The following is a 25,516-nucleotide window of genomic DNA, read 5'->3' on the forward strand; positions in this document are numbered from 1 at the left end:
TTTTTTTTATTTAATTTTGGTTGTCATGTGTTATCATAGCAAAATCCCCATGTCAAATCCGTTGCATAACCAAATCATAAATCTTAGATATCCTGAATCAAATTATAAGATCAAAACCATGTTTTTCGTCTTAGATTATTTTAATAATTTTATTATAGTGGTCTATGTAACTTATAGCATGATTCTAATTAATGATTTAATGTGATGATGGTTAAATATAAAATATAGAGTCATTGAAGGTATAATTATAAATACAATTATAAGGAAACCCTCCATTCTCCCTTCATATAAATAAAAGAGCGGTTACTAAATAGAGGTTACGGTATTTTCTATTCTTTCACTTTTACTCAAACATTCTTTCACTTTCACGGTCTTTGAGTCTTTGAGTGAGTTCACGGTAAACGCAAGAAAGGAACATCAAGGAACTTAATTCAACGACAAATATATCAAGGAACTTTCACAGTAAACGCAAGAATCAGCGATATCAAAGAGAGAAGTAACATCAAAGAACAATAAATTTAGGTTAGTGCTCTTTAAATCCTTAATTGTATGAGAACCATATATTGTGTTGTGAGGGCAACTTAATTTAAGATCTCGAAGGGAAAAGGTAATTTCATAATAGTCATTGCATAATAGAAATTACATAATGGATAAAAAAAAAATTCTAACATTTCATGTGTAAAAAATAGACTTTGCAGTGTCTTTAGGTGTTGCAAATATGTACACAAATCAATCATTACATTGCATATCCCTAATGCCATTGTTCAAAGGGCATGTTACACTTCCCCCAAATAAAATCGAGGAGCAAATTGTTGAATATGAAGGTGTGGTCTCTATGCTTGATAAACGTGTGACTTTGTTATTAAGAGTGCAATTTAAGAGTGCAATCTTCGAACAAAACCAAAATGTACAAATTTTACTTTACAAGATAAACATTTAGAAAAGGTGAAAAATTCATATTGAATCCTTATTATTTACCAATCTTGATTGATCTGCATTTAGAAAAGGTGAAAAATTCAAATCGAATACTGAACCAATTGCTTGATCTTCCACGACTTCTTATATTGGTTTTGCCTTTTTTATCACTCTTATTATATTGTATTGGTAATTCTGATTAATCTAAACTACTTCATTCTGTTATGAACTATCAATTTTATTGAATTTGAACTTGAAATGCATTTTTATCTTTATGCTAGATAAAAAGAGAAACATAAAATGGTACATCACACAGTACCTTATTGCACACAAGTCTTGCCCAACATTCAAGTTTAGTTGACTAGGAGCTGTGGTGCTCCACACATTTTTTTATTTGCTCAAAGTCTTGCCCTTCACATAAGTTTAGTTGACATATTGAACAAGATTGTTGATGAGGCATCTATTTCCAAAGGACAACCATCAATGGTTTATAGTGATATACTGTAATTAATTTATAATTAATTTCTTTTTTTAAATCTAAAAATATGTTTTTCTCGTCAAGTTACATATTTTCCTTATTTTTGGAACGAAATTATTATTGAAGCTAAGCTATTTACGTGTAGAGGATGGGACATGCATTATCTTTTGTAGTGTTCAAAATGTCTATGTGCACAAATGGGTCATTATGTATATATGATATATTTGCCTTAATTCTGTCTCAAGTATATGAATTGCTAAAGGTAGATTTAGCATCTTTCTTGATGTAAACATTTACTAAATCATTTAAAATGGGGCAAAAATTCATGTGGCATCACTTGTATAATTGTAGTACGTACATATGCCGCTACAAACTTAAGTACTTTACCACAAAGTGACACTGGGAAGACTTTTTATTCATGTCAAGGGAAGTAGCTTATAGTACGTGATTTATCAAAAGTTGGTTTGTTGCATACAAGTCTTGCCCTTTGCTCAAGTTTAGTTGACTTTGAATTAACGTACACCACACATTTCTTTGTAGCACACAAGTCTTGACCCATTTTTACGTTCAGATGACTTGAACTATTGAGCATGGTTGATAAAGAGACATCTATGCACATGGGATTTTCGTCAATGGCTAACATAGTTTGTGTTTTATTAACATAAGTCAACGACAGTCACTTATCATGCTTGTCCTTCCAACCCGTTTTCACACCCAGACAACAAATGTAGTAGTTTATAAAGAAAATTTTTCTGATGTTTAATCAATTTGTAGATTCAATTTCTTTTCTATTTGGGGAAAATTGTAACTATGAAACATAATTATTTATTTATTATCCGTTGCAATAGGTTATAGTAGAATACATAACATTTTATTTACTTCATTGCTTTTTATGTTTAAAATGTATTTTTTTCTTGGTCTTGCAAAACTATTGCAGGAAATGTTGATGCTTACACGGTGTGAATGTAAAAAATATTCTTATGATTATTGTATTAACACAAAATAGTATTTATTTGATTTCTGTTTATTATTAATAGATGTTTATTTTTTTCTAAATATTAAAAATAAATAACACATTTTTTTAATAAAGAAGTAACCAAAGAATCCTCCTGTAAACCCATGGCATGGGACACGCGCTACTGTAACCAAAGAAATACTTTTGGTGTCCAAAATCTGTTTTATGGAATTATGTAATAGAATGTCTCAGTTGACTACAAGTCCACGGAGAAATTTAATGTTTTAATTGTTGTCTATTAATTATGGACCTAACATGGTTTTGAGTTCACAATTGACTACACACATTTCTTACACATTCCTCAGTTTCAATATCCAAAAACATTCAGAGTTTGAGATTGAGATGATCACCATGCTTAGCAGCAAGATCTCTCTCTTTTCTCTGGTGACCTTTCTCTGCATTTGTTTCTACGTTGGAAGTTCCCATGCAAACAAGTGTGCTGAGACGGACAGGCAAGCTCTTCTTAAATTGAAAGACGGTTTCATTGATGAACGGAACTCTCTTGACTCGTGGAAAGGTGAAGATTGCTGCGAATGGGAAGGAATTTCATGCGATAATTTAACTGCTCATGTAACAACCTTGAATCTATGGGATTCCTGGCTCAGAGGTAAGATGGATTCTTCAATATGTGAACTGAAACATCTCACTTTCTTTGATATCAGTCTTAATGAAGTAGAAGGAGTGATCCCAAAGTGCATCGGTTCACTTGCTCAATTGATAGAGTTGAATCTTGCGAGGAATGATCTGGTTGGTGACATTCCTCCAACTCTGGGTAACCTTTCCAACTTGCAAACTCTTGACCTTCACGGTAATCATTTGCTTGCGAATGACCTTGAGTGGGTTTCTCATCTTTCTACTATGAAATACCTCGATCTTTCGCATGTGAATCTTAGTCAAAGTGCTAATTGGCTATCATCAATTAGCAAAATCCCATCTCTATTGGAGCTTCGTTTAGATGATTGTGTGATTAGTCAAGTCATTCCTAAATCTATTCCCCATATTAATTCTTCCACTTCTCTCAAAACTCTCAGTCTTTCACAGAATCAGTTAAACTCTTCAACTCTGTCACTGGTTCTGAAAGCCAGCAAAGTCCTCACATATCTTGATCTCTCCTATAACTCTTTGCAACATAATACTCCAGATGGATTTGTAAACATGGTTTCGCTTTCCCATCTACGATATCTAAATCTCTCGGGTAACGAGCTCGAGGGTAACATACTAAAATATATTCACACTCTGATTCAGCTTAAAGAGTTGCGATTGGATCAAAACAAATTGTCTGGCAAACCCGTTGACTACATAAGACAGTTTTGCTCTGCACGATATGGATTAGAGGTTTTGTATCTCGGCAATAACCCATTTAGCAGTGCACCACTTCCTGATTTTTCATGTCTTTCATCCTTGAAGGCATTATCACTTCGTGGTGCCAATATTGTTGGGTCGTTACCACAGTCGGTTAGTAAACTTGTCTCGCTAGAGGAATTGGTTCTTTCCAATAATTCATTGAATGGGACACTTCCTTCGATTGTTTGGCAACTTTCTAGTCTTCGGACGTTGGTTCTCTCTTCAAATGAGTTGAATGGTGTCGATGTCATTCGTGAAGCGCATCTGTCAAATCTATCACATCTAGATCTCCGTGATAACCAACTAAGTGGATCACAACCGTTGTTTGAGATTAGTAAACTTGCCTCGCTAGAGGAATTGGATCTTTCCGATAATCAGTTAAATGGGACACTTCCTTCTACTGTTTGGCAACTTTCTAGTCTTCGGACATTACTTCTCTCTTCAAACAAGTTGAACGGTGTAGATGTCATCCGTGAATTGCATGCGTCAAACTTATCATTTCTTGATCTTATGAATAATCAGTTAAGTGGATCACAACCATTGCTTGAGATTAGTAAACTTGTCTCGCTTGAGGAATTGTATCTTTCCAATAATCAGTTAAATGGGACATTTCCTTCTACTATTGGGCAACTTTGTAGTCTTAAAAGACTGTATCTCAACTCAAACAAGTTTAATGGTGTCGTCAAAGAATCACATCTATCAAATCTGTCTCAATTGCAATATTTGAATGTAGCTCAGAATGCACTTGCATTCAACTTTAATTCGAATTGGGTTCCACCATTCCAACTCGATGAATTAGCTGCATCATCATGCATTTTGGGTCCTAAATTTCCAACATGGCTCAAACAGCAAAGAAAACTTAGGTACTTGCAGATCTCTAATAGTGGCATTTCAGATTCATTTCCTAATTGGTTTTGGAACCTGCCTTCTAGATGGCTGTACTTGAATGTTTCACATAACAAAATTAGTGGAGCATTGCCACTATTGTTACCAAGTACAAAGGGAAAATACTATAATGCATGGGATTTTAGTTTCAACAATTTGTCCGGTCCATTGCCTCCTTTTCCAGAACTAGATGCTCTGATTCTTTCGAATAATATGTTCTCAGGGTCCATTACTTCTTTTTGCGCAACGTCACCAAGGAGATTAACTGTTCTCGACTTGTCTAGTAACCTACTGTCGGGCACACTTTCAGACTGTGGGAGGAAATTTGAAAGATTAAGTGTTCTAAATCTGGCAAAAAATAATTTATCAGGTAGCATACCCAAGTCATTTGGCACTTTACAACAAATTGTGTCGATTAATTTAAATAGTAACAACTTTTCTGGGGAAATTCCATCTTTGACCTTTTGTACTGAATTACGACTAATTGATTTCGGGAAAAACAATCTCCAAGGCACCTTGCCAGCATGGATAGGTCATAACTTGCGCAAATTGACGGTGTTGAGTCTAGAGGCAAATAAATTCCATGGAAACATACCTACGAGTCTATGTAATCTTTTATATCTTCAAGTATTGGATCTCTCTGAAAATAATATTACTGGGAAAATTCCACAATAACAACACTTGCAGCATTAGCTGGCTTGAATCTCTCAAGAAATAATCTCACAGGATTTATTCCCTACAACATTGGTCATATGAAAATGTTGGAATCACTTGACTTGTCAAGAAACCATCTTTACGGTAGAATGCCCGCAAGCTTCTCAAATTTGACTTTTATCAGTTACATGAACTTGTCTTTCAACAACTTGTCAGGGAAAATTCTACAAAGCACTCAATTACAAACCTTTGATGCCTCTGTATATAAAGGGAATACTGGGCTTTGTAGCCCACCACTCCCAAATCATTGCCCAGGGGATGCTGTTTCGCCAAATGTAAGCACCGACAAAAACAGTGCTGAAAAAGATGGAGAAGATGAACTCATAAGCGTTGGGTTTTACATCTCTCTCGGATTTGGATTTTGCGTTGGATCCTGGGGTGTGTGTGGAACTTTAATTATAAAAAGTTCATGGAGACATGCCTATTTTCAGTTTTTCAACAACATGAATGACTGGATATGTGTGACACTCATTGTCTTTATGGCTCGAATGAAAAGGAGATTCCAAGTTCAAGACTAAACGGTAAAGCATTTCATTCATTGCCTGTTTGCACCAATATCAATTATGATTTACCATGCAAATTTGTCTATATAAAATTAATGTCAATTAATAACTTGCACACAATAATGCTAGTGGAGATGATGTCTTTCCTTCTTCAATATTTTGTAGGGAGAAGCTCCATTTCAGAAAGTGATACGTTGTAATGCCTTGATTAATTTGGTGAGTGATTTTGTGCTATTTTTTTTTCTCTCCAGGCATCGTTTATATTTTTTTACTCACATGTAATATAATTTTTTGAGTTATTTTTTATTATTTTATTTGATTTTTTTCATAAATATAATATCAAAAGTTTATTTATATTTATTTATTTATTATTAACATGTAAATTGCTCAAATTTTCAATATTAGCTTACATGCAAAATAGAAAGTGACGCTGAGGTATGATTATTATTTTGCAGAAGGAAGCACTTTGTTAAAATCTATTAGTTGGTTCGTTGAGAAACTATTAGAGCTGAGCAATAAATTTCAGAATTTCAGATTTTTTTAATTTACATAGAGAGTAATAATGGTTCCTGGTTCTTGAGAAGGATGGAAGACTGTGCTGATGGTTCATCTTACAAGTTAGATGTATGTTACTCCACTTCCACTTGTAGTCCTTTGTGTTTTCTTGATCTTTTTGAAATTGCCTTTTTGATAAAAAGTAAAAAGATTAGCCTAAATGTTTCTTTGTAATTTGTGTTTCATTATTAAATATATTGCACGAGTTTTCTATGTTTAGCTAAAATGTAAAAAAGAAAATATATTAAAGTGTATTAGCTAAAATTGAGGAGATTGTGAATTATTTTTTTTGGTACAGTGCTACCAGTATCCAAATACTACACATTGTCATCTAACTAATCTGAACCATGCTAGAAAATACAATTTTAGGTGAAAAAACTTCCCTTTTGTGTTTTAGACGTTGCTAGACACCTATTTAAGTTAGAATAACCTGCATCAACTGAACTGTGTATTCATTATGCGTAATTTAAATTGCACAAATCGTGAAATGAAATTAAAGAAAAAAAAGAAGAAGATAAGAATGGTGTCATTTTTTTAGCGATAACGGAGTAATTAGTTATGTCTATCTCAGGTAAAAGTATTTTAGAGGAATAGAAACAGTCGATATGTAATAAACAAATAAAGCAATAAAAAAATTTCATATAATTAAGTACTGCCAAAGGAGATTGATTATATTATTTGTTTATATCTTTAATATGATATTACTTGTTTAGCACGAATAATATATTTTACAAGATATATAAGATAGGAATAACATTTGATGTGAAATTCTGGGATAATTTGATTTGGTTCCAGCATGGCATGCCACAGTTTTATGGTTTTTGCTATAACGCTATATTGTAAGTAAGCACAACCATAAGTCTCCATTGTTTCTTCATCTATTTGAAATTTATTTGCAAAATTAAGTCTTGAGGAACCACACTACTCTACATTGTGACTAGGAGGTCAAGGGTTCAAATATTGGAAATAGCCTCTCCACATGATATGTTAAGTAAGAAGTCCCACATCGGTGGGAACTTCAAAGGTAGGACCCCCCTTCTTTGTCTATATAAGGGCTAGGGGCCCACCAATTCATATCATTCCCAAATCTTCTCTCCTTTTCACTCTTGTACTACACTAACTTGTATTTAGTAGTAGTAGTTTTTTTTATTTTGAAGAGTGAATTTTAATAGAAAAGGAGTAATGTAATTTTTCTTTTGTGATAATTTTATATTATCTTTATTGGCTTTTATTTTTCTCATCTTTATTTTAGTTGTGTGTTATTATACTAGTATTTTGTCCTAACAGTGGTATCAGAACTTCTAAGTTTTATATTATTCTGCTGTAGTGTACATTAGTATAGTGTTAGAGAAAATTCTTAGTATGCTTTGTGGTTGAAGTATTGTTTGATCTGCCACATCAGAAAAGAATTATTCAGTATTGTCTGATCTGCCACATCAGAAAAGAATTATTCTTGTTACTGGGCATACAATTTTGGTAGTGTAAAAGTGTAGATATAGTGTGTACTTATTCACAGTCTACCATTATTATTGTTCCAGTAGGTAGTACTATTCACAGTGAAAGTTACATAAGTCAGTATAATTAAGAGAGAAATTATGGCAGCAAAGTATAAGATAGAGAAATTTCATGGGAGTAATTTCTCCTTGTGGAAATTGAAGATAAGAGCAATTTTGAGGAAAGACAATTGTCTTGATGCAATTGAAGGTAGACTTGCAGATATTTCAAAAGAAAAATTGAGAGAAACGGATAACAATACTGTTGCCAATTTGCACTTGGCTTGGCAGATTCAGTGTTTTCCAGTGTTGCAAAAAAGAAGACTGCAAAAAAGATTTGGGACACACTGATCAAGTTGTATGAGGTCAAGTCACTTCACACTAGAATATTCTTGAAGAGGAAACTCTACACTCTTCGAATGAGTGAGTCCACATTAGTAACGTACCACATCAACAATCTGAATACGCTGTTTGCTCAACTTACAGCCGCAGATTTCAACATAGTAGAAAATGAACGTGCGAAGCTTCTACTCCAAAGTCTACCAGATTCATATGATCAACTTATCATCAATATAACAAACAACAACATTATCGGTCGTCTATCCTTTGATGATGTTGTTGGAGCAGTTCTTGAAGAAGAATCCAAGCGAAAGAATAAGGAAGATAGACTGGAAAATTCTAAACAAGCAGAAGCATTAACGATGATGAGAGGAAGATTAATGGAACGTGGTTCCAGTGGGACTCAGAATCATGGTAGATCAAAATCTCAGAGAAGGAAGAACCTCAAATGCTACAATTGTGGCAAGAGAGGGCACGTGAAGAAAAATTGTTGGAACAAGAAGAGTGGAGGAGGGAAGAATACTGAAGCATCAACCTCTCAAGGTTGTGTTGCATGTACCTCAGATGATGGTAAAATCTTATATAGTGAAGCAGTAATAAATTCTAGAGGTGGAAGATAACTCTATGAATGTTGGATATTGGATTCAGGTGCAACCTGGCACATGACTCCATGTCGAGACTGGTTTTACAATTATGAATCAATCTCGGGAGGATCCGTGTTCATAGGAAATGATCATGCCCTAGAAATTGCTAGAATTGGTACTATCAAATTGAAAATGCATGATGGTACTGTTCGTACAATTCAAGGAGTATGACATGTGAAGGGCTTGAAAAAGAATCTATTGTCCGTTGGGCAATTGGATGACCTCAATTGTAAGATCCACATTGAAGGTGGAATCTTGAAAGTGGTTAAAGGCAACTTGGTGGTGATAAAAGCAGAAAAGATCACAACTAATTTATACATGCTTTTGGGAGATACATTGCAAGAAGCAGATGCATCAGTTGCAATTAGTCAAGAAGAAGAAACAATGATGTGGCATTGTAGACTTGGTCATATGTCAGAACGAGGCCTGAAAATTCTAGCAGAACGTAATCTCTTACCAGGGCTCAAAATGTTAACCTTACCATTTTGTGAGCACTGTGTGACAAGTAAGCAGCATAGATTAAAGTTTGCCAAAGTAACTACAAGAAGCAGACACATACTGGAGTTGATTCATTCTGATGTATAGGAATCACCGGAAGTATCTATTGGAGGAGCAAAATATTTTGTATCATTTATTGATGATCACTCAAGGAGATTGTGGGTGTACCCAATCAAGAAGAAGTCAGATGTGTTTCCAGTGTTCAAGGAATTCAAAGCACTAGTAGAACTTGAAATTGGGAAAAGAATTAAGTGCTTAAGGACAGACAATGGAGGAGAATATGTAGATGGTGATTTTCTGGCATTCTGTAAGCAAGAGGGTATTTCAAGGCAATTCACAGTGCCTTATACAACTTAGCAGAATGGTGTAGCAGAGCGGATTAACAGAACTCTTCTAGAAAGAACAAGAACTATGCTAGGAACAGCAGGAGTGGCCAAATCTTTCTTGGCAGAAGCAGTGAAAATTTCCTGTTATGTGATAAACCGATCACCATCAACAACAATTGGTTTGAAGACCCCAATGGAGGTATGGAATGGAAAGCCACCTAATTATTCTTCATTACATGTGTTTGGATGTCCTGTATACGTGATGTACAATTCCCAAGAAAGAACAAAATTGGATCCAAAATCCAAAAAATGTATATTCTTGGGTTATGCTGACAATGTTAAGGGGTATCGCTTGTGGGATCCCACTGCCCGCAAGGTTGTTGTTAGCAGAGATGTAGTCTTTGAAGAAAATGAACTGCAAACGGAGCAGAAAAATGACAGTACTACCAAAGACACTACTTCAGTAGTGATAGAAAGGAAGTCTAAAGAAGATGACACCTCTGAAGTAGAACAAGAGCACGGAGAACAAGAACCAAATGATACCAATGATGGAGAAGCTCAACAAACAAGACGTGAGATAAGGAGACCATCTTGGCACTCAGACTATGTTATGACAAGCTATGATGCATATTGTCTTCTAAATGAAGAGGATGAACCGTCAACCTTTCATGAGGCTTTGACGAGTTCAGATGCTTCTTTATGGATGACAGCAATGCAGAAAAAAATTGAGACCTTACATAAAAACAAGACATGGGAACTTGTTGAGCTTCCAAAAGATCGAAAAGCCATTGGTTGTAAATGGGTCTACAAAATCAAACGAGATGGTAATGATCAAGTGGAGCGGTATCGTGCAAGATTAGTGGTTAAAGGATATGCTCAGAAAGAAGGCATTGATTTTAATGAGATATTCTCTCCAGTAGTCCGATTAACCACAATCAGAATTGTTCTCGCAATGTCTACTGCATTTGATTTACATCTTGAGCAACTTGATGTAAAAACTGCTTTTCTCCATGGAGAACTTGAAGAGGAAATATATATGCTCCAACCAAAAGGTTTTAAAGAACAAGGAAAAGAAAACTTAGTTTGCAGATTGACCAAATCTCTGTACGGTTTAAAACAGGCGTCGAGATGTTGGTACAAGAGATTTGATTCCTTCATTATTAGCCTTGGTTACAACAGACTAAAGTCAGACCATTGTATGTATTACAATAGGTTTGATGAAAATGATTTCATCATTTTGTTGTTGTATATGGATGACATGTTGGTGATAGGCCCCAATAAAGATTAGATCTAAGAATTAAAGGCACAATTGGCTAGGGAGTTTGATATGAAGGATTTGGGATCAACAAACAAGATTTTAGGGATGCAAATTAACCGAGACAGAAAATATAGGAAGATTTGGCTTTCTCAGAAGAATTATTTACTAAAAGTCTTGCTGTACTTCAACATGCAAGACTGTAAGCTAATTTATATCCCACTTCTTGTCAATTGCAAATTATCCTCAAGTATGAAGCCTAGTAATGAAGCAGAGAGGATGGAAATGTCTCGAGTGTCGTATGCATCAGCAGTGGGAAGTCTTATGTATGCCATGATTTGTACTAGACCAGACATTGCACAAGCAGTGGGAGCAGTCAGTAGGTTTATGGCAGATCCTGGTAGAGAGCATTGGAATATTGCAAAGAGGATCCTTAGATACATAAAAGGAACCTCTAATGTTGCATTATGTTTTGAAGGATAAGAATTTATTGTGAAAGTCTATGTTGATTCAGATTTTGCAGGAGATCTGGATAAAAGGAAATCTACTACTGGTTATGTGTTTACACTTGCTGGAGGGACAGTAAGCTGGTTATCTAAGTTGCAGACTGTTGTGACTTTGTCTACTACAGAAGCTGAATACATGACAGCTACTGAGGCATGCAAGGAAGCAATCTGGATTTAAAGGCTATTGGAGGAACTTGGGCACAAACAGCAGACTACTACTGTGTATTGTGACAGTCAAAGTGCTTTGCATATTGCAAAGAATCTAGCCTTTCATTCCAGAACAAAGCACATAGACATACAATATCATTTTATTCGTGAAGTAGTAGAGGAAGGAAGAGTGGATATGTAGAAGATTCATACCAAAGACAACATAGCAGACATAATGACAAAGCCAGTCAACATTGACAAGTTTACATGGTGTCGATCCTTGTATGGCCTATTAGAATATAACTGTAATGTGTGAAGATATGATTAACTTAATCATAATCTTCAAGTGGGAGAATTGTTATGTAAGAAGTCCCACATAGGTGGGAACTTCAAAGGTAGGACCCCTTCTTTGTCTATATAAGGGCTAGGGGTCCACCAATTCATATCATTCCCAAATCTTCTCTTCCTTTCACTCTTGTACTACACTAACTTGTATTTAGTAGTGGTAGTTTCTTATTTTGAAGAGTGAATTTTAATAGAGAATGAGTAATGTAATTTTCTTCTGTGATAATTTTATATTGTTTTTATTGGCTCTTATTTTTCTCATCTTTATTTTAGTTGTGTGTTATTATACTGGTACTCTGATCCTAACATGATAGGGTAATTCTATGTATATTTATGCTCTCTTGATCCCATTAGGTGGGAATCTCATGCTCTGGATCACCTAGGAGTCTTGAAGAGTTAGAGGAAGAGTAAAAATTGAACAGGACAATTTTGGTGAATAAAAAGGTTCACTCTGTTTAGCAGCTGTTTGCTACACCAACAAATTAGAACAAGGATGAGACTGTCGAAGCAAAAAATCAAAATGCTCATAATTAACTTACAAATTACTTAAATGTTTTCCATTCAAGTAGGAAAGGGTGTAGGAAGTGGCACAACTCGAAACTAAATGAAGCAATGCTAACAAAGAGGAAGTTTGCAAAGAACATGCTGTTTCGTTGCTGACAGGTCTAATCATGGAACATATAGGACCATATGCTTAGTTACTGTCATAGGGTATTGTGTGCAGTTATGGTTGCTATTATGTTTGTAAGAATATTTTTAATATTCTTAGTTGTCAGTGAGAGGTTAAATGAGCTTGATCTATATTTTAATATTGTTTACATTTTCTTTATACAACTATTTTCTTGATTTCATATGTGAAATCATTATTTGTTTATCCCTAAATATATGGGAATTCTTTTGGCTTTCTATGTTGACAGGAGAAAAAATATAAATCTTTCCAATCCCAGATAAATAAATATATAAAATTAGATTTTTTATTATGAAAACAAAAAAGATAACAATGTGGATAAGAAAGACAAAATGAACTGATATTATCATTACTTATCTAGATCTAGGATGTTAAGAATGGAAGTGAAGTATAGGAGGATTTTGCAGCAGATGGAATGCCAAAAAGTAGTAGTCTATGGCTGAAGAGGTTGCCTTCTATCGAATGTTGGTCTTTGAAGCCTCTCTTATCAAATGCTATAAGAACCCACAAAACTTTTACTTGAAGCCTAGTTATTTCTTTAAGAACTTTTACATGCTGGCATTCAACGGTGATGATGAGGAAACAGAACAACTATGGGCTGAAACAGGAGGTTGAAGCCTTAGCTTGTATATTCTTACTAAAAATATTTGTCAATTTTCATTTGCTAAAGATTTAATTTCCTAATGGCTTGAGTCTCAGCAAATAGGTGACAATTTTAGCTAAAACATGACCTTATAAACTAGAGATCTTTTGACTAGAATACCAATTCAGAATTTTGCTGCGCTTGTAATTATAGATACAGAATTTTATTTGCATTGGTACGCCCATATAGATAATGTATTCATGTACCACTAAATAGACTACCAAGAGGTCCTTACGGTAATTATTTACACAATCTAAAAATAAAAATTATGATTCTAAACTGATTTAACCCATAAAATTATAAATTATTTCAAAAAATAAATTACTCACTTGAAATATTTCATTTAAACACATTCTAAAACTTACCAATTAAATTAGAAAATATTCAAAATGCGTAAACTTTTCCACTCTAAATACTTTAAATTTGTTTTCACTTACAACATAATGTATATATGAAAAAAATATTTTGAAGAATGTCATGGTAATATGAAATTAATAATTTATAATGACTATTAATAAATTAAATATTAAATATACTAAGCATTCTAGTTGATTCTACTTAGATATTAAGATGATAATTAGACCGAATTTTAAAATTAATCAATGATACTTATAAATAATATAAACCACATAAGATTAAAATAAAAATTTAAGAATAATGTTATTTATTATTAAAGCAAAATTATTGTTTTGTTCTTACAAAAGAGAGAGATAGAAAGATAAGACAAAGAAGGGAATGATTAAATGGGTAATATAGTAAAGAGAAAGAGAGAAAAAATTATTATTATGTTTTGTTATAAAGAATTGTTACAGAAATAGCATATTTTAAACTTCAATAACTTAATGTAGCCGTGAGAAAAATAGTGAATTTACAGCTGTTGATATTTTCATATTAAAAATGTCCTTTGCATGCAATTGAGGTATGATATTGGAATTAAACTTTAGAATTTTAATGATGGTATTCGTAAGTTTTTTTTTTTGAATTAAAATTACAAGTCTAATGTTTAATTTTATGGAATGTATATCCTTAATCCAAGATATTAAAATGAAATGAAAATTTAGTTTAAAATTATAATTTACACTAATTATTATGCAATTTAAACATAAAAATTATGATTCTAATTGTAATATTTAAAACTAAAATTCTAAATGACAATTGAAATTTCATGCACCAAATTAATCTCAATTTTTTGCCAATTTTTTTTTTCATTATAAAATCTAAATTTATTGGCATTTTTAATATAGCTCGTTTTATGTTTACTTTTAGTCTTTATTTTTCCTTCTATTTCTTCTCTTCCTTCCAACGTATATACATATTTACAGACTTGGTATTTATACTTTAAATTTGAGTGACGAAATTAAGTTGGTAAAATAATTAGTAAAAAAAATTGTTACGAAAAAATTAGTAAAAACTTCACTTATGGGATAACATTAGCAGATAAAGAAGGAAAAAGAATTCTCTTCCAAAATTTTATTTTTCACATATTCACTTTATATATGGGCTTGTTCGTTTATGGTTTTCTTTTAATTTTTAGAAATTATATTTTAAAACAATTTTAAAAAATTGTTTTTAAGAAAAAATGAAAATAAAACTTATGTTACAAATAAATTTTATTTTATTTTATTTTATTTTATTTTAAAAAAACTATTTTTAAAAAATTGAAAACAAATAAAATTATTATAATAAAGATTTACATTAACAAATAAATAAATAAAACAAAATAAAAAGTCATTATTCAACATTTTTCATTAACTTTGATCCTTTTAATTTAAATATTTGTAAATATGTCCTCCCCTTAAAAGGTAATTCTTCTATCCTCTCTCTTATCCTCATTCTCATGTGAATTTGATTATCTCAATTCCAAAGATTTCCTCTTCAGCTTTTGAACATTTCAAATTTGCTTTTAGAAGGCAATAGAATCCATGGGAATTGGGGCATTGTTTGGGATTGTGTGGCCAGATTTAATTATTGGTGAATTGCACTCTCTTTTTTCTTAAGTAGCTAGGATCTTTTCTACTTAGAGTTAAGATTTATTATATATTATTTTCTTGAGTATGCTTTCGTTGCATTTATACATCACTGAGCTTCACGATTCATAAACAGAAAAAAAGTATTTCTTATTTCAGTTGTAACTCTTGTAATGCTTAAAATTCTTGTGAGAAGAAGCAAAGAGGGAAGGAGAAGTTGATAGCAGTAAAATGGTAGTCTCCAGTACCAATGCTCACAATAAGGAGATAGCCATCAGAAGGAGGATTGCTAGCATGTAACTATTTTCCCTCTTTTCATATTGTATCTTCCTTGCATGTGCATGATATATCTCTCTTATTCTCAACTTGTAATAAAAGAATAATACAGATGCTTTTAATTTATGCTACAATAATCCGTGTAATAAATTACCTGTTATTTTTTAGGAAAAATAATAGATAATTAGTGTGTAGTATTTCATTAGTTATTTCTTTCTTTTTCTTTTTGTGTGTTTAGTATGGTCAATGGAGTTTATCACATGACTGCACTTTACTGCCATATTTCACATAAAGAAATGAAACTGAAGTGTTTTGTGTAAGTGTGAATTTCCTGTCATATTTTTTCATGTACTTTTATGCTGATATTTTTCTTGACTTTGAATTAATGTACATCACACGTTGCTTTGTAGCACACAAGTCTTGGCCCGTTTATAGGATTAGCTGACTTGAACTAATGAGCATGATTGATAAAGTGACGTCTATCCAATTTCCTATTCGTTTGTGTTTTGAAATGAATATTAACAAAAGTCAACGACAGTCAGTTTTCACTCCCAAGAGAACAAATGTAGTTTATAAAGAAAAAATTTCTAATGTTTAATTAATTTGTAGATTCAGCTTCTTTTATATTTAGGGAAAATTACAACTATGAAACGCAATTATTTCTTTCTTTTATCCTTTGCAATAGGTTACAAGTACAATACATAACTTTTTTTTTTTTAAGTTGATTGCTTTTTATATTTAAAACATATCATTTTTTCTTGGTCTAACAAAACTACTGAGCTTCTTTTCATTGTGACAGTAAAATCTCTGAGCTAGCTCTTAATTCAAGAGTATAGATAGAAACTTTGAATAATACTTATTGTGACCCTTTATTTAAATATCTGTATATAATTTGTCTTTCTTCCAAGATCTAAGCCTCCCAGTCATAAAATAAACTTTTTTTTGAGTACATAATTGAAAAGATATATTAAGAATATGGATTTTGTCATTACTTTGAAGGCATTTATTACAAACATTTTAAAAAGAAAAAATGTATGGTGATCATGGTTTTATTTTAGCATTTCAGTTCTCACTGTCTAGGGTCATGTTATATAAAATTCATTTAATTGTCTAATTATGCTACTTCAATTGTAAATTTATAGATAAAATAAACGTGAACATGATTTCTCATCTTTAAAAGAATACTACGATTACTTGGAGGAAGTAGAAGACTTGGCACTTGAAGAAGTCTTTGGAAGTATGTAGATTTGTTGAGAATTTTTATAGAATCAGTGTGACTTCAATATTACGTAGAAATAGTATAAATCATGTTTTTCTACTTAATCCTTGCAATTGCTCTGTATTAAGCTAATGAGAATTAAGCTTTTTGATGTGTTGATTTATGATTCTTCTTCTTACTATTCACATTGTAATCCTGATGAGATTTCTTGAAATGATTTTTAGTTAATTTGTGCGTTCATTTCTAAATCACATGTGTGTATTTCTTTCTTTTGATAAGAACTTGTAATTGGTTTGGTTCTCTGAGCTTGTGGTTGGAAAGGAAGCCTGTAATTCAGTGATTGCATTCAATTAGAATATAATTTTTTTTTATCTTGAGTTACTAGATTTAATTTCTGATTCATAGTTATGCAGATTTTTAGTTTCTGGTACTAATCAAACGCTTGTTTTTCTGCTTAAATTACCTGTTTCATAGGAGAGAGAAAACAAAGTCGAACCAACAGGATTTGAGTTTACCTGGAAATAATTTGAGGCGAGAATTATACAACAGTACTAAATCACCTTTTTGAAATAGTTTACCTCCTTTGAATTTTTTATCATGGTAGACCTTCAATTCTACATTTGGTGGTTCATTGATGGATGGGTTGGGTTGCTTCTCTGATTTCCACTCCAAAACTTTGAAGTCCCTTTTTCACCATAATGGCTTAGTGGCTTCTAAATGACACCACTGTTCTTGAGTTAGCAAGCTCATATCATATTTTCCTCCTTCATGAACTAAGCTTCTTTCCAATGAGTTTAAAATTAAGAATTCATGTGCACAATCAGAAACACAATCATCAATTACATTAATAAAGTAGCAAGAATCATCTTGTTTCAAAGACTTTTATTACATCAGGAATTTTGAAAGTGACTTTTTCATTTCCAACTCTCAAAGCTAACTTTCCATCCCTCACATCAATTATAGCCCCTGTAGTAGCTAAAAATGGACGACCTAAGATCAGGGGACATCAGTGTCTTCGTCCATATCAAGAATCACAAAATCAACAGGAAAAATAAATTTGTCCACTTTTACAAGCATATCCTCAATGATACCCCTAGGATATTTAATTGACCTATCAGTTAGTTGAATACTTATCCTAGTTGGCCTCGGTTCCCTTAAACCCAATTTCTTAAAAACAGAATATGGCATCAAATTAATGCTAGCACCTAAATCAGCTAAAGCCCTATCAACTATCAATCTACTAATGAGACAAGGAAGAGTAAAACTCCTTGGATCCTTTAATTATTCGGGCATCTTGTTTTGCAGGATTGCCGAGCATTCTTCATTTAGAGTTACTGTGGCCAACTCCTCCAGTTTCTTCTTGTTGGACAGTAGATCCTTCAGAAATTTGGCGTACTTGGGAATTTGTGCCAAGGCATCAACAAACGGTAAATTAATATGAAGTTGACGAAATAAGGACAGAAATTTACCAAATTGTTTATCATCCTTGTCTTTCTTCAATCTTGTTGGGTAGGGAAGTGGGGGTATGAATTTTTTCAGTACAGGGGGCTTTTCCACAGTCTCCTCTTGACATTTATCCTCCTCTTCAACTGCATCTTTTTCTATTTCTTACTTCCCCTTCTCTTGTAATGTTCTGCCACTCCTTAATGTTACTGCATTGACCTGTTCCCTAGGATTAGTCTCAGTATTGCCAGACAAGCTTCCTTGAGGTCTTTCTGAGAGGAGTCTAGAAATTTGACCCAATTAAATTTCTAGATTATGGATAGAGGCTTGTTTATTTCTTAGTGTTGTTTCGGTGTATTGGAACCGAGATTCTGAAGTTTGAATGAATTTGGTCATCAACTCCTCAAGGTTTGACTTCTTTTCAGCTGGGGGTGGTGGTGGATGTGAAGCTTGTTGAAATCCTGTGAGTGTGTTGTTCCGCATTGGCTGTTGGTTGTTGTTCCATGGTTAGTTTGCATAGTTCCTCCAGCCCAGATTATTCATGCCATTATAATTTTGGTAAGGTGGTATGTTTCCTATCACATTAGCATGTTCTTCCTGAGTAGCTCGACACTCATGATTAGGGTGGCCTCCTCCGCAAATATCACATCTCATTACTAGAGCAACTTGATGGTTAACAGATAGACCATCAATCTTCTTCCCTAAGGCTTCCACTTGCATTGCCAAAGATGTTACTGCATCAAGACTATAGATCCTCGTAGATTTCGCAGGTTTGGATCAAGTGGAGCTCCATTGATAGCTAGCTATTCATTGCCATTTCTTCGAACAATTTTTGTGCAGCCTTTGGTATCTTGCTATTCAAAGTGCCCGCCGCTGCAACATCTATCATTTGTCTTATGGCTGGGTTCAAACCATTGTAGAAGGTTTGCACTTGAAGCCAGTCCGGAATCCCATGATGTGGGCACTTCCGCAGTAATTCCTTAAACCTCTCCCACGTATCGTATAAAGTCTCTGACTCTAACTGGTAGAAAGAAGAGATATCATTCCTCATCTTGGCAGTTTTAGTGGGAGGAAAATATTTCGCCAAGAATTTTTCTGCCGTAGCCTTCTATGAAGTAATAGATCCTTGTGGGAGAGAATTCAACCATTGCTTTGCTCTGCTCTTGAGAGAAAATGGGAATAGCCTTAAGCGAATTGCATCATCAATAGCTCCATTGATCTTGAAAGTATCATAAATTTCCAGGAAATTTGCAATGTGAGCATTGGGGTCTTCGTCTTGCAACCCATCAAACTGGACAAACTGCTGAATCATTTGAATAACATTGGGCTTTATTTCAAAATTTTCCTGCACATCCGGACGGACAATGCTAGACTCTGTCCCCGTTAATGATGGACGAGTATAATCAGACATAGTCTTTGGTTGCTCTTCATTGTTTGTCATTCCTTCCATGTGGGTTTGTGCGATTTCCCTTTGTATTAGCAGTCGCCTCTCTTTCTGAATCTTTCACAAATTTCTTTTGATCTCTGGGTCAAATTCAAATAATGTTTCAAAAAGTGCAGCAGAACGAGTTTTGATCATACACCAGAAGAATCAGCTCCTAAAAAGAATGAGAACAAAATAGAAAAGTTAATTCAAGACTAAAGAAATAAAGAAAATTAGTAAATACGTAATTAAGGGAATCCTAATTAATCAGTCCCCGGCAACGGCGCCAAAAACTTGGTGTGTAAAAATCGATTACTGGGCAAGTGTACCCGTTGTCAGAGTAATATTATGAAAAATAGAGTACCAAGTGTCGTATCCACAGAGACTGTTGTTAAGAATTACTTCCTTAATTGCACAATTGTTAATGAATATGAAAAATAAATTTTGTTGATAAAATTGCTAAAAATAACAGAATAATAAATTGAAAGGAAAAGATTTCTTATAATAATAAATTATAGAAAAGTATGACTAAAGGTATTCAAGGGAAATAGGCAAGTATCTAGACTGTAAATCCTCCTAAGTGTCCAAGTAACTGAAATTCTTCTTCAACTACTTAGTTCCAAACCCTTATCGCTGCAGGAAATTCTGAATTAAATAAATATCTTTCTCAAGGATAATGATTCCTAACCCTCGGTTGATCAATCGGAATCTCTTCCTTAATTAATACCCCTAGGTTGCATTAAGTTCATTATGAATTCCATAATTAAGGTTAATCTTAATACAGAAAACTTACATCTTTCTATCTCTAGAAATACATTCAAGTCTTTTTAATTGAGTAATGTTAATTTCATGTAGGAATTTTACTCAAATTCAAACAAGAAAACAAGATGGAAGAAAATTGATACTACTCAATTAAACCCAAGAGAAAAAAACATGAAATAGCATTAGAAGAATTCTAAAAAATTTGGTCAATTAGGATTCATTACATCTAGATACTAAAAGGAAAATTAGAACCTAAACATCTTCAAATTAAAATTACAAAAGAGATGAAATTAAATGCTTGATCCCATCCTCCCAGCCGTCTCTGAGTCTTTCTTCCCTTCAAAACCATCTCCCCTAGGTTTCTGTGCCAAGTTCCCTTTTATATGAGTGGCCCAAGGGCTCATCTTCTCACAGAAATTTAAATTCTGATATACGTTAAAAGTACATGCCCAAGTACACGGCCATGTACTTTGGCTGTGTGCATCTCTGGTTTCTAAAAGACGCCCTTCAAAGCTTTTCATAAAAGTACACGACTATGTACTTTGGCTGTGTACATCTCTGGTCTCTAATAATTGCACATCACAGCTTTCTTGAAAAGTACACGCCCATGTACACGGCCATGTACTTTAGCCGTGTACATGTCTGGTTTCATTGTATTCTTGATTCATGCAACCAGTGAGATACACACTCATATACACGGTCGTGTACTTTCCCCGTGTATATCTCTGGTTCTTTGTGTGTTTCAATTCCCAATATCTTTTAAAGCTTTCACTTCTTTATCCTTTTTCCTGAAATATAAATAAAATGAAATTAATAATAGTAAATTTTCTCAATGAATAGCTTAAAACTCTCAATTATTATTCATGAATTACAATGTAGGATCAAGTATAGAAAGCATTTATCAGTGTCTATTACTACACATGAAAGGATTGAGTCATCAATTTGATATGCATCTTCATCATCTACTTCATCACTTTCAATTCGACCCCTTGGTTTAGTTTTTATTACAAAATTCCAACTTTTATTACATTTTTCAGGGTAAGATAAGAAATATACTTGTCTTGCATTTTGTGCAATGATGAAGGGGGTCAAAGCCTTTGTATCTTTTGGTATGGTTAATCTCAATTATATTGTAATAGTTATGTTTACGTGTCCTTGTTGGGCGTGTTGGATCAAACTATTCACACTTGAATAACACAATCTTTTTTATGGTTTCACTAGCATATTAAAGCTCAACTATTTCATTAAGTTTTTCATACTAATCATAGTCACCATTACTTGAATTTTCTCTCACACTAAGCCTACTATTATCTATTTTTCTCCCTTTACATGATTCAATGGTTTGAAGTTTATACCCGTTGACATAGTAAATTGGCCAGTAATATGCTTTATTTTTTGGACTTCTTAACAGTTTATATAGGTCAATATTTGTGATACTATTGCTGGGATCATGCACCTACACATACCATTAAATGTGTCAATTGATTGAATAAGAATAATATTAAAAAGTTGATAAACTAAAATGTTAGGAAAACTCCATGACGTACATAACTTTTGAACCATGATGAAAATTGATTAAGCCTCGTGACCATATAATTGTTCAAAATATCTATAAACATTGCAACATCATTAATTATATTTGAATAACCATGATCAGGAAAAGTCATTAAAGCAATCAATAAGTCACTTTCGTTTTGAATGGTTGAATTTCATCACAATTTAATAAGGTGTGCAAGTGTGCAGCATTTGATTCATCACTTAAGATCCATCGTTCTTTGCATTTCCCAAATACACGACCTGGTTAGTTGAACATAGATAGAGTTGACTCATTACTGCTTTCTCCCCCATCATTATTTTGACCAACCCGAGTCCTCCTAGATTGAACATAAGGTTCAAAATAGTATGTGCAAAAATTTTATGTCTCCTTTGATATATATGCCTGGCATATGGATCCTTCCACTTGAGCTCTATTTTTCATAGTCCTTTTGAACCCTCCGATTTCTCGTTCAAACAGATACATCCACCTGTATTGTACTGGTCCACATACGCGTGCTTCATATGCTAAGGGTATAGGCAAGTGCTCCATGGAGTCAAAGAAACCAGGGGGAAGTATTCTCTCTAATTTACACAAAATCACAGGAATATTATTCTCCATCACTAATAGGCCTTCAACCCTAAGAGTAGGTGAACATAGGTCCCTAAAGTACTTACTTAACTCAGTCAATGGCTTCCAAACATGGTCAGGTAGTTCTCTAAATGCAGCAAGTAGAAGACACTCCATGAATATGTGGTACTCATGACTTTTCATCCCAAAAAATCTTCCTTGTTCAACATTCACACAACAATCGAGGTTTGAAGCATAACTGTCAGGCATTTTTAAGTCCTTCACCCACTTACACATATCTTGTCTTTGTGGTAAAGTCAGAGTGTAACTTGCCTTTGGCTTTGACCATCGACTATCTACAAGTTGTTGTAACCTCAATTCTAGACGCCTACAATATTCTTTTAAATCTTGCCTTGCATTTACATTATCTTTAGTTCGATCAGTGTCTATTATAGTATTCATGATATTGTCAAATACATTTTTTTCCACATGCATCATATCTAAACAATGGCTAACTAAGTTATCCTTCCAATATAGGAGCTCCCATAATATACTTTGTTTGGTCCAATTATGTGTCATCTCATAACTAGGTAACCTAATGGATTTTCCTACTTCTATTATTTTTGGCAAGTGGCTAACTCTATCCCATACTTGATGACCATTTAAACGGATGGAAGGGTCCTCATTCTTAAGAGTTGCTTTTCTAAATTTTTAGGCTTGATGCCTATAAGGATATTCCATATCTAAAAATCTCCTATGGCAATGAAACCATGAATTTTTCCCTCCATGTTTCAAAGTAATTGCCTTTGTATCCTCCATACAAATTGGGCATGCTAATTTCCCTTGAGTTATCCATCCAGACAATATTCCATAAGTAGGAAAATCATTTATTGTCCACATCAGTACTGCTTTCGTATTAAAATTTTGCTTCCTTGATAGGTCATAAGTTACTACACCCTTATACCATAATTCTTTCAACTCATCAATCAAAGGTTGAAGATATACATCAATTTTAGCCTTTGGATTTTCTGGACTAGGAATTACACAAGTCAAGAACAAATATGAATTTTTCATGCTCATTTCGGGAGGAAGATTAAAAGGTGTAACCATAATAGACCAACAAGAATATGGTTTATTAAATTGATTGTTTAGAGTGAACTATCAGCACATAACCCTAACCTTACATTTCTAGGATCAGATACAAACTCAAGATACATTTGATCAAAATGTTGCCAAGCCTGACCATGAGATGGATGAGTCATTATCCCATCACTCTTTTAATTTTCAGCATGCCACGTCATATAAGGAGCTAAACTCATAGACGCATACAACCTTCTAACCTAGGAATTAAAGGAAAATAATGCATTCTAGTTTGCGGTACATCTTTATGTTTACCACCTCTTCTTAGTTTAAACTTAGGCTCTCCACCGAATTTGCAATAAGTCAAAAGAGCATCATCTTTGTAATACAGCATGCAGCCTTTCAAACAACAATCAATTTTGACTTCTTTTAATCAAAGTTTGGAAACTAATTTTTTTTGCTTGGTATAAGTCTTTTGGGATTGCGTCAGGTTGGGGACTAAGCTCACTAATTAATGTAGCCCATTGATCAAATGAACTATAACTTTGATTGCCTTCTGACTTTATGCTTAACATTGTTACTGCTAAAGATAACTCTAAATGTGCACACCCATCCCATAAAGGCTTGTTTGTTGCCTCTAAAACATTATAAAACTTTCTAGCCTCTCCATTAGGTTCTTGTTCAGCTTCAAAATCATGAAAAATTTCAAATTTAGGACTAACAACATCATAAATCATTTCTTGATAACGACTATTGCTTTCTTCCCAACTTACATTACCTACACCCTCACCTGATTGCATTATATTTGAATTGCCTACTTGATTTTACACATTAACTACTTCCCCATAATCAGTCCATATCCAATAATCATGTTTAAATCCAAACTTATACAAATTATACCTAATTGAATCAATATCCAAAAACTTTCTACACTTGCATTTAGAACATGGACACCTAACTTTTTGGTCAGTGATGAATTGTTACGAATTACAACAAACACATATGAATTCCTCTACACCCTCAAAAAATTCAAGTTTTATTCCCCCCGACTTGGGTGTAACCTATCATACATCCACTGTCAATTTCTGAGAAATATTTGGATCAAGAACTATATAAACCTAATACAAATACACAATGTTGTATCAACCTTTTATTATACATTACACAAATTTCAAATATAAATTTTGGCATAATCTCTGCTAATACATGTCAATTTCCTTACATTTGTTTATCACTTTTTTACAAAAATCAAAATTTTCACCACACATAACTAATATATTATATAACAATATATTAATCAATGCATAAAACACAAACATATCACAGTCCTAAACCGTTCTAAAGCACATCCCCTTGTAACTCCACAACATGCATATTCTACAAACTCCACAAACACAAACAATCCCACAGTACACAATAATCAGGTTCGAAGAAGGACCTCTACGCTCTTCTCCCCAGTCATACAATCTTTAATCCTACAACTCTATCTTAGAAATTTTAAGTCTCTAAAATAAATTAAAAATAAAAAACTAAACTGATGAAAAGTTAGAGTATCATACCAAGAACACAATGATGCAAATTATCTTTCAAATGAATGCTCTAATCACTCGCAAAGGCCAAAAAACTGAAGCTCCAAGAGAGAGACAAAGAGAGAGAAAGAGAGAGGAAATTATGCAAAATGAGGAAGAAGAAGAAGGAGGCACAGTTTTATGTGTTTCACATATTATAGACAAAAAAATTTGTCTGTAAATGTTTTAATGAAATGATGCGTTTTAAAGGTTAAATTCGTCAATTAAAGTTATAGACGAAAAAATCTGTCTATAAATTGCCAGATGAAAAGTCAGTAAAAAATGGCAATATTTATAGACGGGAAAACTCCCGCTCCAAATTTCCCTCCCATTTTCAAATTACAGATGGCTATTACAGACAAATTTTTCAGAAAATTTTAA

At 33.3% G+C, this 25,516-nt stretch overlaps 2 protein-coding genes and 1 non-coding gene across 3 annotated transcripts; all 3 read left to right on the forward strand.

The window, feature by feature from the left end:
• The first annotated feature begins 2,736 nt into the window (after nucleotides 1–2,736).
• Nucleotides 2,737–12,865, forward strand: LOC113867747 (receptor-like protein EIX1). The gene is made up of 4 exons (XM_027503199.1): nucleotides 2,737–5,872; nucleotides 6,020–6,070; nucleotides 6,310–6,478; nucleotides 12,317–12,865. Exon 1 carries the CDS (start codon nucleotides 2,751–2,753, stop codon nucleotides 5,310–5,312), a length of 2,562 nt encoding a protein of 853 aa, XP_027359000.1. The 5' UTR covers nucleotides 2,737–2,750; the 3' UTR covers nucleotides 5,313–5,872; nucleotides 6,020–6,070; nucleotides 6,310–6,478; nucleotides 12,317–12,865.
• On the forward strand, nucleotides 5,315–5,869 carry LOC113867749 (receptor-like protein EIX2; the record flags this gene model as incomplete). The annotated part of the gene is made up of 1 exon (XM_027503200.1): nucleotides 5,315–5,869. A coding segment is annotated over one exon (555 nt), but the record flags the coding sequence as incomplete, so codon positions are not given.
• A 6,280-nt stretch (nucleotides 12,866–19,145) lies between the features above and the next one.
• Nucleotides 19,146–19,252, forward strand: LOC113868222. The gene has a single exon (XR_003505248.1). It is a non-coding gene; the product is annotated as a small nucleolar RNA R71 (small nucleolar RNA).
• Nucleotides 19,253–25,516: the final 6,264 nt, after the last annotated feature.

This window comes from Abrus precatorius, unplaced genomic scaffold (genome assembly GCF_003935025.1).
Source record: "Abrus precatorius isolate BTA unplaced genomic scaffold, Abrus_2018 Scaffold5, whole genome shotgun sequence".
In the NCBI taxonomy this organism is placed as follows: Eukaryota; Viridiplantae; Streptophyta; class Magnoliopsida; order Fabales; family Fabaceae; genus Abrus; species Abrus precatorius.